Source organism: Wyeomyia smithii, chromosome 2 (assembly GCF_029784165.1).
Source record: "Wyeomyia smithii strain HCP4-BCI-WySm-NY-G18 chromosome 2, ASM2978416v1, whole genome shotgun sequence".
NCBI classification, from domain to species: Eukaryota; Metazoa; Arthropoda; class Insecta; order Diptera; family Culicidae; genus Wyeomyia; species Wyeomyia smithii.
The window spans coordinates 46,537,333-46,551,883 of NC_073695.1; the positions used below are offsets into that span (position 1 = coordinate 46,537,333).

The 14,551-nt window shown below is 39.7% G+C and overlaps 2 protein-coding genes across 2 annotated transcripts; both read left to right on the top strand.

Moving 5' to 3' along the window:
• Nucleotides 1–11,968, top strand: LOC129719593 (serine protease 3-like). Its single transcript, XM_055670984.1, has 3 exons — nt 1–337; nt 10,536–10,589; nt 11,859–11,968. The coding sequence occupies exons 1-3, from the start codon at nt 13–15 to the stop codon at nt 11,966–11,968; spliced, it is 489 nt and encodes a 162-aa protein (XP_055526959.1). The 5' UTR covers nt 1–12.
• A 620-nt stretch (nt 11,969–12,588) lies between these two features.
• Nucleotides 12,589–13,609, top strand: LOC129722129 (collagenase-like). The gene is made up of 2 exons (XM_055675376.1): nt 12,589–12,847; nt 12,916–13,609. Exons 1-2 carry the CDS (start codon nt 12,627–12,629, stop codon nt 13,514–13,516), a joined length of 822 nt encoding a protein of 273 aa, XP_055531351.1. The 5' UTR covers nt 12,589–12,626; the 3' UTR covers nt 13,517–13,609.
• Nucleotides 13,610–14,551: the final 942 nt, after the last annotated feature.

Sequence of the window (14,551 nt, forward strand, 5' to 3'; positions counted from 1 at the left end):
ACACAGTCAGTGATGCGATTTTTAGCAATTTTGTTGGTTTCCGTAACCTTTGTCCTGGCACACCCCAGTTCAATCGAGAAGGAACAGCGCATTAATAATGGTGAAACAGCGGAACCCGGACAGTTTCCGTATGCAGTCGGACTGATCCTGCCGTCTGGAATTTGCGGTGGATCTATGATTTCTCAAAACTACGTACTAACGGCTGCCCAGTGCATCCACGGTATAGAAAGAGCCACCGTTGTGTTAGGCAGTACTCAAATTTTCGACCAAACTGACGAGAATCAGGTGCGACTGGAAGCTACGGAGTTCCTTATCCATCCAGGATACGAGATAGCTGGTGAGATTTCCGATGTTAGGTTAATTCGGTTACCTACTACCGTAACTGTGTACAGACCGATTCGATTGCCGAATCTTCGCCAGGTGGAATCCACCTTCGTCTGACAGGAAGCGACAGTCATCGGATGGGGATTCATCATGGGCGTAGCAAGCTCTTCAAAGTTTTAGAAGTAAAAAACTGGTACACTAAGGTTGCTTTTTATGCGGTTGTTTTTATGCGGTTTTTTTACGCGGCTTTTGTTTACGTGGATTCCGGAATTTACGCAGTTTTTTACGCGGATTTCGAAATTTACGCGTTTTTTTCGCGGATTCCGGAATTTACGCGTTTTTTAAGCGGCACGTATCCCCCATGTAAAAAGCGACTGTTGTGTGTTTTGAAAAATAGAAATAAATACTAGTCTTTAGTGATTGTTACATCAAGGCAACCAGTGAAAAGTTGTCCTTAACATTAGAGTGGAACATCATCGAGTTTGTCTTCGACGAAGAAAACGGAGTTATGCTTGGACGTTGTTCTTTAACCGCTACCAGGACTTCTTCGAGAACGATGCAGGCTAGCTGAATGATGCGGCGAAGGTACGTTTACTTCTCCGGAAGTTGGGCACTCATTCGCACAGCCGCTATCTCTACTATATCCAGTCAAAGCTTCCCAAGGACGTGAAGATTGAAGACAGTCAAGATTCTCAATAAAATCTTCGGGCATCAAACGTCTAATGTTCCGGAAGCGGTTCATGTGTCTTTTCACGATTGTTGCAAGCAGAGAGCATTCAACCGCTGTTCAAATATGGTTGACCACAGCCAGGTTTTGACCCGACGTAATGTGCTGAACGAGCAGTCAATCATGCATGTTTCCATGGTAGAGCAAGTGCAATTTTAACTACTTTCTCAGTCACAGGGAAGAAACAACGGGCTTTAGCTAGCAGGTCTATAAGATCCAACTCTTCCAAGTTCTTACGGTCTGCTCTCATACTGCTGCCATGTTAATACAAAACTTCCACCTCTCCAACAAAATTATCAACTTCATAAAAAATTACGAAATTTTCGGTTTTGCGCGTGAACTCTTTCAACGACATGCGTATTACGTTAGCGGGATGCAGTAAGGACAACGCGTAGGCAGGTGCACTATCTTCATCGAAGCGTGTTTCCAGTGAGGTTACAAGGAAATCAAGGTAAGGAATTGTCACAGCTCGGTTCCAATACTCCAAGCTAGTTGATGCAGGCGGATTTGCCCGGTACTTTTGCCGCTGCAATATCCTTGGTGGATCAACTGAAAAACCTGTGCAATTCCATACAACAGCGCAAGCATTTCAATCAATTATGTTTGATCTGACTGATACTTTACACAGATGTTTCTATGGGCTAAAGATGTAGTTTTGTGCTATTAGAGTTATTGAAAACAAAATTCTGCACCAATGTCAACATTTAGGGGGGGGGGGGGGGCAACGGCCCCCCCTGCCCCCCTCTGGCTACGCAAATGGGATTCATTAGTAATAGTGGACCACAGTCCCAAGACCTGCTTTACGCTAGGATGCCAGTGATCTCGGTAGCATCTTGCCGAATAAGTCTGCCAACTCAACAAATCACCGACAATCATATCTGTACGAACTCGGAGTACAGTGCACCCTGCAGCCAAGACTACGGCAGTCCCCTGACGGTTGTGGATGTTGACGGAGTTACCACCCAGATTGGAGTGTTTTCGTTTAATTCTATTCTTGGTTGTGCCAGTAACCGGGCCTCGGTCTACTCTAGGATGTCGTCATACTTGAGTTGGATTGGCGATAATACGGACGTTGAAATCAGAGAGGGATTCGATTAAACAAGTCGAATTTTGGAACGAAATTAACTGAACAAAAATTATTTTTCTTTTATGTATTTGTGATGTTTGGGTCAGTAATACTATTGTCGTAAAATACACCTGAAGCAATGTGAACTATTGGTACTATTATTTTTAATGCTTTGTAGAAGCCACATATGACGCATTTCGAATTTTCAAGTACAAAAAAAAATTGTAGGAGGGTGGTATCCGTGATGCGACCGCATAGTTGACGTAGGACTACAATAGTTTAATATTTCGCTTTGAGGCTCTGTTTGATTTGAGCTCGTTTTACTTCTAGCACGGTTCGATTTTGGCACACATGTGCCAAAACGAGCGATTATGTCTAAACACATTTCTTAGTCTTCTTGATTACAAACAAATTTAAGCACAAATTTAAGGTCAACATCCTCCAAAAGAAAGGTATTTTGGTTCTTTATGTTGCCAAAGCGAATGACCGGAATTGGTAGAACGGTTCCTGGAACATGACAATACTAAGCCTCTAATTACTCGGGTATTAATATCAAGTATCTAGGTTATCAGCCTCAATTCATCAAGCTTGGAACTAAAACTAGTTCATTGGTGGAAATATCTATGAAAAACGTTATGAAAAGAGAACCGTTCATTTTTGGCAAATTCTGCCATGTCGTGTTTGGCAAAATCAAACGGCGTCTGTATTTTGATTATTTATTTGTAGCACTCTATTTTAGAAGAAAAAATATTCTCTTCAACATTGATGAATATCTTTCATTCTAATACAGTCAATTTTCTTCAATACGCGAAAAGGCAAGCTTCTATACAGACCTAAATTGAGTACGATTTAGTAGAAATTAAACAATATTTATTTGTTGTTATGGCTCACTCCCCAATCACCAAGCGGCAAAGATGTCACATAATAAAATTTTCCTGCAATTACAAGTTCGTGGAAAAAATAACGATAAAAAATTACAGTTTTTGAACAAAAATGTTATTCACAGAAAATTTAAAATGGACATGAGAAAAACAGAATGTAGAGTTTAAAAATAAACAACGCATTTTATCTGTACAATGAACCTAATTTATATACCCTGCTATCTGCCTCTACCGACACGTACAGAATTTTGCTGTCCCCGGTGGCGCAGCGTATTTTGCGAATAATCATATTGAATTCTGATATTTGCTACTACATATACGAAACAAGAAGAAGAAGACAATTTGAACGGCAATTCGATTGTATTCCAGATCGCCAAACGATACCTACGCGCTAACCCAACACGCCCCATTGTGCGTCGACAACCGCAATGTAATCTAAACTTGGCTTGGCTGCACACAAATGGATATCGAGTTCTACTGTACTGATAGACGACGAGTGACCAGTGCTCTATTCATACATTGCTCGATGCAGTACAGTTGCCTGTGCAAGCATGTTTTCCATCAAGACATCAGTTTTAATAACATTCTGACAGCAGAACGTGAAACTGTCTGATAGTGGAGGTGGTTACGAACTTTCCGAAAAAGCTTCACCTTCAAGACATCAATATAGTCTAGGCTCATAGAAGCAAACGTTAGTTGACCTATTGGGACGGGGAGATTCTGTCAAATTTTTTTTTGCCACTGCTATACGGGATATCACAGCAACCAGTTGGTGTCTATTCATGAAGTCTGTGCCAGGGGTGCTCGCATGTGATTGGTACATTGTTCGTGAAAATTCGACCTTGAAACTTTATTCAATTTTCACTGTTAAACAATTAAATGATAATGATAACTGAAGAATCACAAAATTGTCCATCATTTTATCAATCCAACGACATATTGATTATTGTAATCCATCATGTGGTTACATCAGTATCACCGTTTGAAATCTTTCATTCCAACGTTACACTTTGGTTTTAGTTTCCGCAGAATGTATCTAGATATAGTGCGGTTAGACGTAGTCCTACGTCAAAAGGAAACAGTAAATGCGTTTGCATAAGAAGTGCTGTTTTGGCTAGTTACATATCAACTACTTCCGTGTTTCGTGCACACAAAAATTCGAAGTCTATCACTTGTGGCTCCTGTAATGCATCACCTTAAAGTTATGCGAATTTCTAATACGGCTGTCCCCAGTGCATGGGTTGTAGACACCCGAAAAAATAGCAAAAACAATCTGAAAAAATTCTTTTAAGTATTGTACACAGACACCATAATTTCCCTATGTTTTTCATAGTAACTTTACATCAATTTTGCATCAAATATCATTATCCTGAATAATTGGAAACCTTAGGTTTGTCATTTTCACTAAGATGAAGAGGGGTTATATCCTCACTGCAATTTTTCAGGCATTTTCCCATATATTAGAAGTCACTGACAATGTTTCAAATGGTAAAATAACTGTAAGTGGTGGATTCAATTTACAATAAACATAACAATGAAAATATGATCGGAGTGGTGTTGCTCTAGGAAGATATTTTTAGCTTTAGTCAGTTCTAAGAAGTGTTTTAAAAATGTTTCAAATTCTAAAGCTTTTTCGGGTCACTGCTTGTCATTTTCATAAATTTGTTCTTTCTTTGGCGGTCTCAGACTCTCCAATGGTTAGCGGTCTTCGATTCTTCAATGATTCTTTGAATACGAATACGAATAATGGAAGCCACGTTCTCAGTGTTCTGGCCTCTAGCTGACGTTTATATTTCTGAATATCTTACAGCTACTTAGCGCACTTCTTACTCAACCGCTCGTTCAATTCTCAGATTCCTGTTTGCAAATGTCCGCTCTTCCTATCTGTCTTCAAAATTCAAAACGTTGACGTCCGTTTCTGCCGGTAGGTCACTTTATTGAACTCTCCGATAGGCTGACGTCGCCAGTCTGACAGTTTTACTCTTCTGACAGACACTCGTCTTCATTTTCGAATTCTTCTGGGCGTTCCTCAGTAGATCCATGTTTGTTTTCTGCAAGGTCTTTTTCTTTCTCGGAAATGACGTCTTCAGCAGTACTATTCTGAACCGACTAATTCAAGGCATGGACGAGCTGGTTCCAGGTAGTGGGTGATTGCTCCATTTTTCGAAGCATTTCGATAAAGGATCGTCCCATAGGAAGGTTCACAAATTCATGCCCACTCTGACTGTAGTTAATGGCGTTTTGGACAAGAGCTGAATTCAACTGGAAAATCACAGGAGGGTTGTGTGCAAAGCCACGACCGCAAGGATTAAGTAGAATACTTTTACAAGAAAGAAAACCCGGTTGCTTGCGTGTCAGTCATTTTTAAATTTGTGTTGCTCAATTCATGTTTTACGCTGGTATTGGTATCTGCTGTCCCTGCATCAGCAGGCCCAGCTGCTATCGATGCTGAGATCCGCTGCAACTGGTGCACCATCCATTGCTATGCCACAGATGTGGCAGCTATCCGCCTGGTATCCACTGCACTGCTACTGCTGCTGCTAAGGGAAGACTGCTGTTGTCGCTGTCTAGAACTATTATGAGCGGCTTCGACTGAAACAGGCTCTTATATAGGGATGAAAAACCTATCGATAGTAGTAGGAAATCATCGATAACTATCGATAGCCATTTCAGTCGATAGTTCCCATCCTTACTCTTATACAGACAAATAGCAAATTTGAAATGGCAAGGTCTATGATGCTGTCGACCGTGCTAGGGAAGCAATCATATTACGACTAATCAGATCAGTCAAATTTCGCGCTTCAACAAGGATTGATCATTCTCAAGAATATAGTTGCTTGTCATGATTTGGACTTGATAATTTTTGAATTTTGTTTATGCGAAAAAAGCTTTTCGGATGTTGTGCTCATGACTGAAGGAAAAGATAATTCAGTACGTTCTGAGACACGGAGATGGAGCCAAATATATATCTGTTCCAAATTTCTTGAAAGTGTAAATTGATCTAAGAGAAAATATTAACTCTTCAATTAGGTTTTTATTTCATCCTGAAAAGGACAATTTGTTGTTCAATTCAATGTCTGATAAGATGCCGATCACATCTTTGCGTTATCACTGGCAGTGCAAATAAAGTATTCCTTGGGGGAAAATAAACACTGAAAAGCTTTCCAGAACGTTCTTTTCGTTGGATGCATTTGCTAGTGTGCCTGCTATCGCTCAGAGACAGCATTTCACTAAAATGCTACACTACATCAGCTGGCCCTGCTTATATAGATGCTGAGACCAACGTCAACCGCTGCGCTATCCCCGTTGCCACAGTAGTGGATGCTTCCGTTGCCATTGGTATCCGGTGCCCTGCATTACCTGGTCCTGCTATCAATGCTGAGACGCGCTCCGCTATCCGTTGCCATACCACAGCTGTGGCCGTTATCCGCTGCACTGCTACTGCTGCTGTATCCACTGCTACTGCTAAGGGAGGACTGCTCCTGTTGCAGTCTAGAATTATAATGAGCGGCTTCGAGTGAAACAGGCTCTTATATAGGCCAAATTGCACATTTCAAATGGCAAGGTCTATGATTCTGTCGACCGTGCTTGGGAAGCAATCATATAACGACCAATCAGTGGCCGAATTTTTCGTTTTGACAAGGCTTGACTATTTTCAATAGTACAATAGTTTGAATAATAAAATTACAATTATCTGTATTTTGGAAAAATCTTAGAAGATTTTCCAATCTATTGCTGTAAGAACGAAGGAAATCCATCGAATACTAACCGATTTATTAGCATTTGAAGTTGGACATATTTTTCACTTTTTTTTAGTTTTAGATTTTCATTTCACATCCCTATGTAGCCGAACTTCCTGAGACAAGTATTCTACTTCAAAAAATGTGCACACCTACGTTGAAAACCCAACATAATCAGGAGGAATGATCGCCAAGGCTCTCAAACTACCGTAATTGACTGTTAATACCGTGCTCAAACGTTACCGGGACACTTTGAAGGTGGATCGCGCTGAAGAAACCAAACGTAGAGGTGGATCATTGGACCGGAAACGACAAGCAAAAGTCATCATGGCAGTCCGGAATAATCGTGAGGTCTCCCTCCGTGATAGTTCTTGATCAACTTCAAGTTAGAGTAACCTTTTTCGAAAGCTGCAATACTAGTTCCCATAGTTCAAAAAACGCTGAGAGCGATTTCTATGTTTGGTACCGAATAGATTAATTTATACCTATGAATTAAATTTAATAGCTCTATTGCTCCACCTACAGGAATATTTTTGAATTCTTCTGAAACCGAAACGTAGTCTTGGAGCCGTTTCCGTTCAATATTGAATTCGTCTCTATCGATTTCGCCTGGAACCTTCTCAAGATCCAGCTCCTCAACAGGATCCAAAAGAATGTCGGGAGTTGAAAAAGCGTATTCCTTTGCGAGTTCATTAACCTGTTGAGATCTTGAAGCAATTTCCTGGATAGTTCTGTCAACTGATGATACCATTTCTCGTCTTAATTCCTTCAAATAGCTTAGTAAAGCGTCTGTAGCTCCTTCACCTGGCATTCTCTTCTTTCGACGAATACGTTTTTGGGGTTCTGCGTTAATTTCTAGTTCAATGCACTTTTCTTCTGCATACTTTAGACCACATTCCAACATATCTTCTCGCTTATCGGTCAAAAATTTATGTAATGCCTGTATATTCAGACCCTTTTACTGCAAGTATTTTTGAGTATCGTTGATTTCAACTAGAATTGGAGCCCAATACCAAGAAACGCAATAAACGTGTAAGACCGTATGACTAACAAAAGACTCCTGCATCTGATTTAGTGTTGATGTTCTCGCCAATATGCATCAGTTGTTCTAGAACATCTGAAATCTCAATGAAAAAATGCTTCACCACTCTATATGTGTGGTCTTTCCACTGTCGAGATTCTTAATTCGGGAAAACCGAAGCCAACTATTTTCGGGTGCATAAAGTCACACGCGAACGCGAATTATTTCCTAGCTCTGTAAGCCACACAGCAGTGTTTTCAGCATCGCAAAAAATCGATCCTTCGTTGCGTGTTACCACGTTGCATCGATTGTTTTCTGCGATCGGGAAACATTCAACTTCGACGTCAGTCGAATCACGAATCATGGTAAAATTGAAAATCGGTATAAGGCAATCCACGAGACAGTTGCGATCAGCTGATTTCAGTCTGTTTTCAACTTTTGACAGCTTTATGTATGTTCGATCGGTCGCAACTTGGATGCAATCCGGATCCAGAAGCGTGAAAAACAAATGTTATCCGATCGGTAGCTCTAGTATCGCGAGTGCCAATCCTATATACAACAATAAAAAATCACTTTTGATATTATTGCCGACATTAAAAGATTTCGGTTCTGGTCGTGTTTTGGTGTTGCAGCTTGAAAAACAGCAACAATAACAAACGTACAAGCGAAGAAACGTCATCCGTGGATTGCCTTATTACGTTTACTCTGTCCCTGTAGGACGCTGAAACAGAACCTGGCTGCCAAAGCCCGAGCAAGTCTTGACAGAGTACAACGGCTGTATTTTGATAAATTTGAATAAATCGGAAATCGGAAATTTTACCTTGCTAACCGTAAGAGGAATGCTCCAGGTAAGTTCAAATTTGTTTTCGCGAATAAATTCGCCCGCTAGTTGATGATTTGGCAAGCCAGCAGTAGCTGTGGAAAGAAGACAAAAGAAATGAAAATGAATGGACAAGTTTACAAGCAGAAGTGTCTTGAGGAGATAGATTTACCGTTCATCCAGTCAAACGAAAGCTCAGCGAAGTTCTGGCCCAATTTAACTAGCTACCACTACGCCCCCGAGATGTATTGGAATGACACAAGCAGAATAGTATTGATGTGATCGAAAAAAGGATTAATCCACCGAACTGTCCGTCCACAGTTTCGTCTCATCGAAAGATATTGGGTAATAGTCAAGCCACAGACTAACAGACATAACACTTAGAACAAATTTTCAATAAAATCCTCGTTCGGATGCTTTCAGTACTTTACGTTAGTAACACTAGCACCATCTGCTGCCGTGTTCGCGCTGCGTCATGTTTTTTGATATCAGCGCTAGCGTTGCTGCGTGTGTCAAATGTGGAACCACGAAATATGTATGATATTGCATGACAGCGCCCCAGACGGAGTTTTCGCGCCATGAATATTTTTCGATTGGAAATTCGAAATGATCGTTTTTTGTGGCGATGGAGCTAGGTTCCAGTGTTACGTCTGTTAGTCTGTGGTCAAGCGTAAATTGAAGAAGTGTGGCAAATCAACCAAAACATCATCTGATATACTGCCGGTACCCGGATAACTGTCCCATAATGAAAACAACATGTTGAGAAAACGGCGATTTTATATTATTCGTGAATTTTCGGATTTCCAGCAATTACATCCAGAACCAATGACCATAACAGTTTCATGGCACCACAAGTTTATCGTTGAGAACAAAAAACCATGGATGGAACTGGTTTTACGTTATATAACATGAAAAAAAAGACAAAATGGGACAAAATATGCGGGTACATTTCAAAAGTTCTCGCATATTTTGTCCCATCACATATAACCAGCAACCGGCAGTATCATTGGCAACGTAGATTGTACTACAGAAAAACAACATTAGTCTAGTTAATCAACCCTTTCCCGCTCATGGTGACTCTAGAGCACCATGAATTGTATTGACCATATATTGGCAGAAAATAGTTAGTTTTGACTTCTTTTTTCTACAAAATGTTGCATTTTTAATACACTTTTAACTTGGCATATCGAATGACAGCTTAATTCAATATTTGAATTGTTATCAAGAAAATTGTAGAAGAAAGTCTGGATTTTTCGATAAAAAAATAATGTGTGTTTTTTACAACCGTTTTTATATAACATTAATCAATCGATTTCATAATAAAAATAAATTTTACGTAGATCTATTGTCTATTAAGTGTAACAATCCACCAAATTAGCATTTTTCATTCTAATTAGCTTGTCCCATAAATTTGAATATGGTGCCTCAGAGCACCACTGGGCATACAGAAGACAAAAATTTACAACGTATGCTGGCTAAAAATATCCGTTACGATGGAATATTATATTGGCCAGCATTTAGAGATGCGCAGAGATGTTTCTAACGCAATCATCGTCTTTGCATAATGAAAGCGAGATTTTTTTTTTCATTTTCCATCATAAAAATCAATCAAATGGTCGTAAACGTAGTCTTTTTTTTTCGAAAACTACATTGTTTCTCTTTTATTTTTATTAATTTTTAAATAACTGCTTTAAATAGTTAAATTTTGCCAAAAAAAATTTTCTCGTGTATTAAAAATAAGTCCCTTGTATGCTCATAGGTGCTCTGGAGCACCATTTCAAATTTAACTTTCCCAGTAATTTAAATAAGTCTACGAAGTATTTTGCCCAAATTAACCCTTTAAGTATTTTTAAATCATGAAAAACCTCGTGAGCGGGAGAGGGTTAAATGACATACTTCTATATGCCTAAAATAGTCCAATATACACTAATCTGGAGCAAAATTATATGTTTGCAGTTTGTACCACAATGCAGTGGGACTGTAATGCGGGTACTTTCAATATGGGACAAAAACAACTTGGTATTTTTTCCATGTTTTTCCATACAAAAGTATTAATTTTAAGTTTTTTTTCCAGAAAACATGATAACAATTAAGTCGATTCCCGATGATAACTCAAAAGTGACCAAAATCAGTATGGGACAGTTATGCAGGTACCGGCAGTATAGCGATGGTGATGATGATGATATAGGTTGATGTTGCCACTGTGCAGCAATTGATGGGAGGTATTCGACGAAAAGTTAGAGAATTTATCAGAACAGCAGACAAATAATTTTTCTTGTATGTTTTTTTCCATGAAGTTCAATAAAAACTCTGCAAAAACATATTTCTACCAATTTTGTACGTTATTTCCTCATGGAGAAATCGGAAATTGTATGCGGCCCAATTCTAAATGAAACAATCCTTAAGTCATCGTTCAAACCTAGTGGTTTGCCTGTCAATCAAAAGGCATACCAAAACAAATGCTTGATCAAAACTATGACTCCATTTTTTCCAAAACACCATACCAACTAAAAGTATGTGTTTTGGCCACATAAAATATCATCACATTACATAAAAAAAGCACGGAACTTTCTCAAATGTTCAATATTTTTTGCGTTCATGTAAATGAATCTTCATGAGAAAAAAAATCAGTTTTTCCTTTTTTTTTTTGACAGTAGTTAGAATCTTGCCGTTAATCATTGGCGGCAACTAGAAAATGATGTTTGGCGCAGGCGCATGAATCATGAAAGTGTACCAGGTATACAAATCGGCGGGTATAGTCAAGAGTATAGAACACAACAGACTACAGTGAGCTGGGCATGTAGCTAGAATGTCGGAGATCGGTCAGCAAAAACTATATTTAGCAGAAATCCCAATAGAGGCTGACGACCACGCACTCGTTGGATGTGTGCTCTCGATGATAATACCTCTAGCCAGCCTAGCTAGGATCAGCGCTAGCATTTCCCTTCGATTTCTGGTTTATCAAAGCTCGTTCGGTGGTACCTTGTAGAAACACAGATTGTGCTGCGAAAGTAAGATAACAAGGGGTTCACTACAAAATGGCGATTATTTCTCGAGTGTCGTCGAAGTCGAACCTTTTTTTCTAGTCAGAACGGCACTGCGCGACAAGATTGATTATAGTTGCTATATTTGAGCATCGATACAGAAATGGTCATCACTTTCCTTCGCTTTGACAAAAGGTATAAAATAAATACTTTAGATCGACGATACACAGGGGGCAATTACAGGATATTAGGCGAGCCACCAACTGCTGACGATGCGAGCAAAATGTTGTTTTAGGTAACGCGAGTGAACCCGAGTCGGGTCAGCTGGGTCACGAACGAATCGAGCAGTTTACTCAGACGAGCTACTCGTCTAAAATCCAGCAGACTTACCATCTGCAATACTAAAATTGGTCAGGCGAATAACCCGCCGCTCGCGTCGTCTTTTGCAGTTTAAATATAAATTGTTTGGTAGTTAGAACATAATTTTATAATGTATGTAATATTTAAAAAATGTTCAATGTTTTCGATTATTGTTGATACAAAATCATTATTTATCAGGTTGATGGAGCTTTTATAGCCATCATCAGCCGGTAGAAAATAACTTATCTCACGTTTCCAGTAGTAAAACCGAATCGATTGTGTGTTTTGGCGTTTTCGCGAACACTCGACGATTCAGCTTATCAACAGTGGCATCATTTGATTACCAAACACCGTAGAAACGAATCCTACACCAGTACAAAAAAAATCTATTGAAACCATCGAAGTGTTTACGAACCTTTTATATGCAAACTTGCGGTTTGGAATTGCACATTAAACTTTGGCGACATGGTTCGACGTTTCTAGTTCGATCTCAAGCGATCAATTAAAGATAAAACCAAGCTTCTTTTGCGTAGAAGCAACAAAGGCTACAGATTTGGCATTGTATGACGGTGCAATTAACCCTGGATTGATTAGGACCAGCCCATTCCGTAGCCGATAAGCCGATAAGTTGGTGCACCTTTAAATACCGGCCCGGTACAGTCGCTCCGACTAGTTTCTACTGAACAGTGCGCGTTCGATCAACATGAAATTCCTAGTTGTGCTAGCGTTGCTAGTGGCCGTGGCTTCGGCCACGATTACTGTAGACCGCACACAGCGGGTTATCGGCGGTGACCTGGCTACCTCCGGCCAGTTCCCGTATGCAGTTGGGCTTATTACTAGGATTAACATTCTCCTTTCCGGCCAGTGCTCAGGATCTCTGCTGTCAACGCGTTACATCCTCACTTCGGCTGCTTGTGTCAACAAGTATGATCGTGTCCTTGCGGGAGTAGGATTGTTTATCTTACGCCTATTTTTCTTTACTTATTCTGTAGCATTCAGAGCGCCGTTGCTGTCATGGGAGGCCTCCGCATCAACGATTCTGCGGAGCCGGGAACGATTCGTATGACAGTTACGGAATTTATCGTACATACTGGCTATGAGGAGGATGGAGAGAATTTCGATGTTGCTCTGGTCGTTCTACCGTCGGCGATCAGCTTCAGCGATAATATTCAGCCTGTCCGTCTACCGAACCGTCGCCAGGTTGAGGGATCTTTCGTGGGCCAGCAGGCTACCTTCATGGGCTGGGGCCGCTTCGGCGAAGGAACCGCCAATTCCGCAGATCTGCGATTCGGAAGATCTCAGGTCATCACTAACTTGGCTTGCATTATCAGTTTACCCACAAACACCATTCTTGGAGAACACATTTGTACGGCCGGTATGAATGACGCTGGTCAAGGCTCTCCCTGTCAGGGTGACAGCGGTGCTCCCCTGACCGTCATGGGAGCGGAAGGTATCACTACCCAGATCGGTGTCTTCTCGTTCCATTCCATCTTGGGATGCGATAGTGGGCGTGCCGCTGTATACACCCGTATGTCCTCCTATCTGGACTGGATTGAGCAAAACTCGGACGTTGAGGTTATGGATGACTTCTAGGCCTGGTAAAACAATCGCTTCTGAATAAACTTTAGTGTCGTTTTAAATACAAACAATCGCTGCTGAATTATGTCGGTTTAGAAAATCCATTGATTTACCAGTTTTTTTTTATTTCGCCATATCATTTTCTGCAATTTGATGTTCCATTGGGCTAAGTTTGTAATTTATTGACTGTGAATCTGTTCAGCAATGCTAAAGAGGTTTCTCTGGGTGATGAAAGAGAGCATTGCTGAAACTTTGCACAGATGTTCCTACAGGCTAAAGACATCATTTTATGCTATTAGTATTTTTTTTAAACATGACTGATTTTTAAAAAAGGCCTATTTAAAAACTGCATTGATGATTAAAAATATTTGTAAAGCCTGAAAGAGTAGTTTCATTAATATGACGGTATCAACATTTTCCGATGATAACTAGGTTGACCAAAATCGTTTCCTTATGTTGCCTTCAATTGCACGAGAGAAAAAACAATAAATTTATTATTATTGGGTCAGAATTCGTGAAACGGATCACTAAAAATCGTGATGTCTAATTATTTCAAATAAGTATTAAAAACTTAAAGAGTTTTACTCGGGGAGTTGATTTTCCAATTTTTATTGAATTTGAGTAAGTTTTCAAGTTGTTATTGTCATTTGAAATTTAGGTCAAAATTGTTTTTATACAGACATAGCTTTAAAAATATTGCATCGAATTTGATGAAATTTTCACAGCAGATGAATCCTAAGTTGTAGTTTACGAAAATATTTTTTTGAGAAAAAAAATATTTATTTCAAAAGTAACTATTTAAAACAATATGTGGAAAATCTATGTTCTGGGGCACTGAAAAATCTGAAAATAATCACAAGTATTTTTGACGAAATTTCGAAACTTCCCTGAAAATTTCGAGGTGGTGTTACTTTTTGTCCAAAAGATATGGGCTTTCAAAGTTGGTGCCGCAACGCATTTTCAAGCGAGAAGCGAGTGCAGTACTACTTTTGAAAATCCCAGTTTCAGTTATATGCAAAAATTCTGTAGGGTTTGTAAAATTAGTTTGAT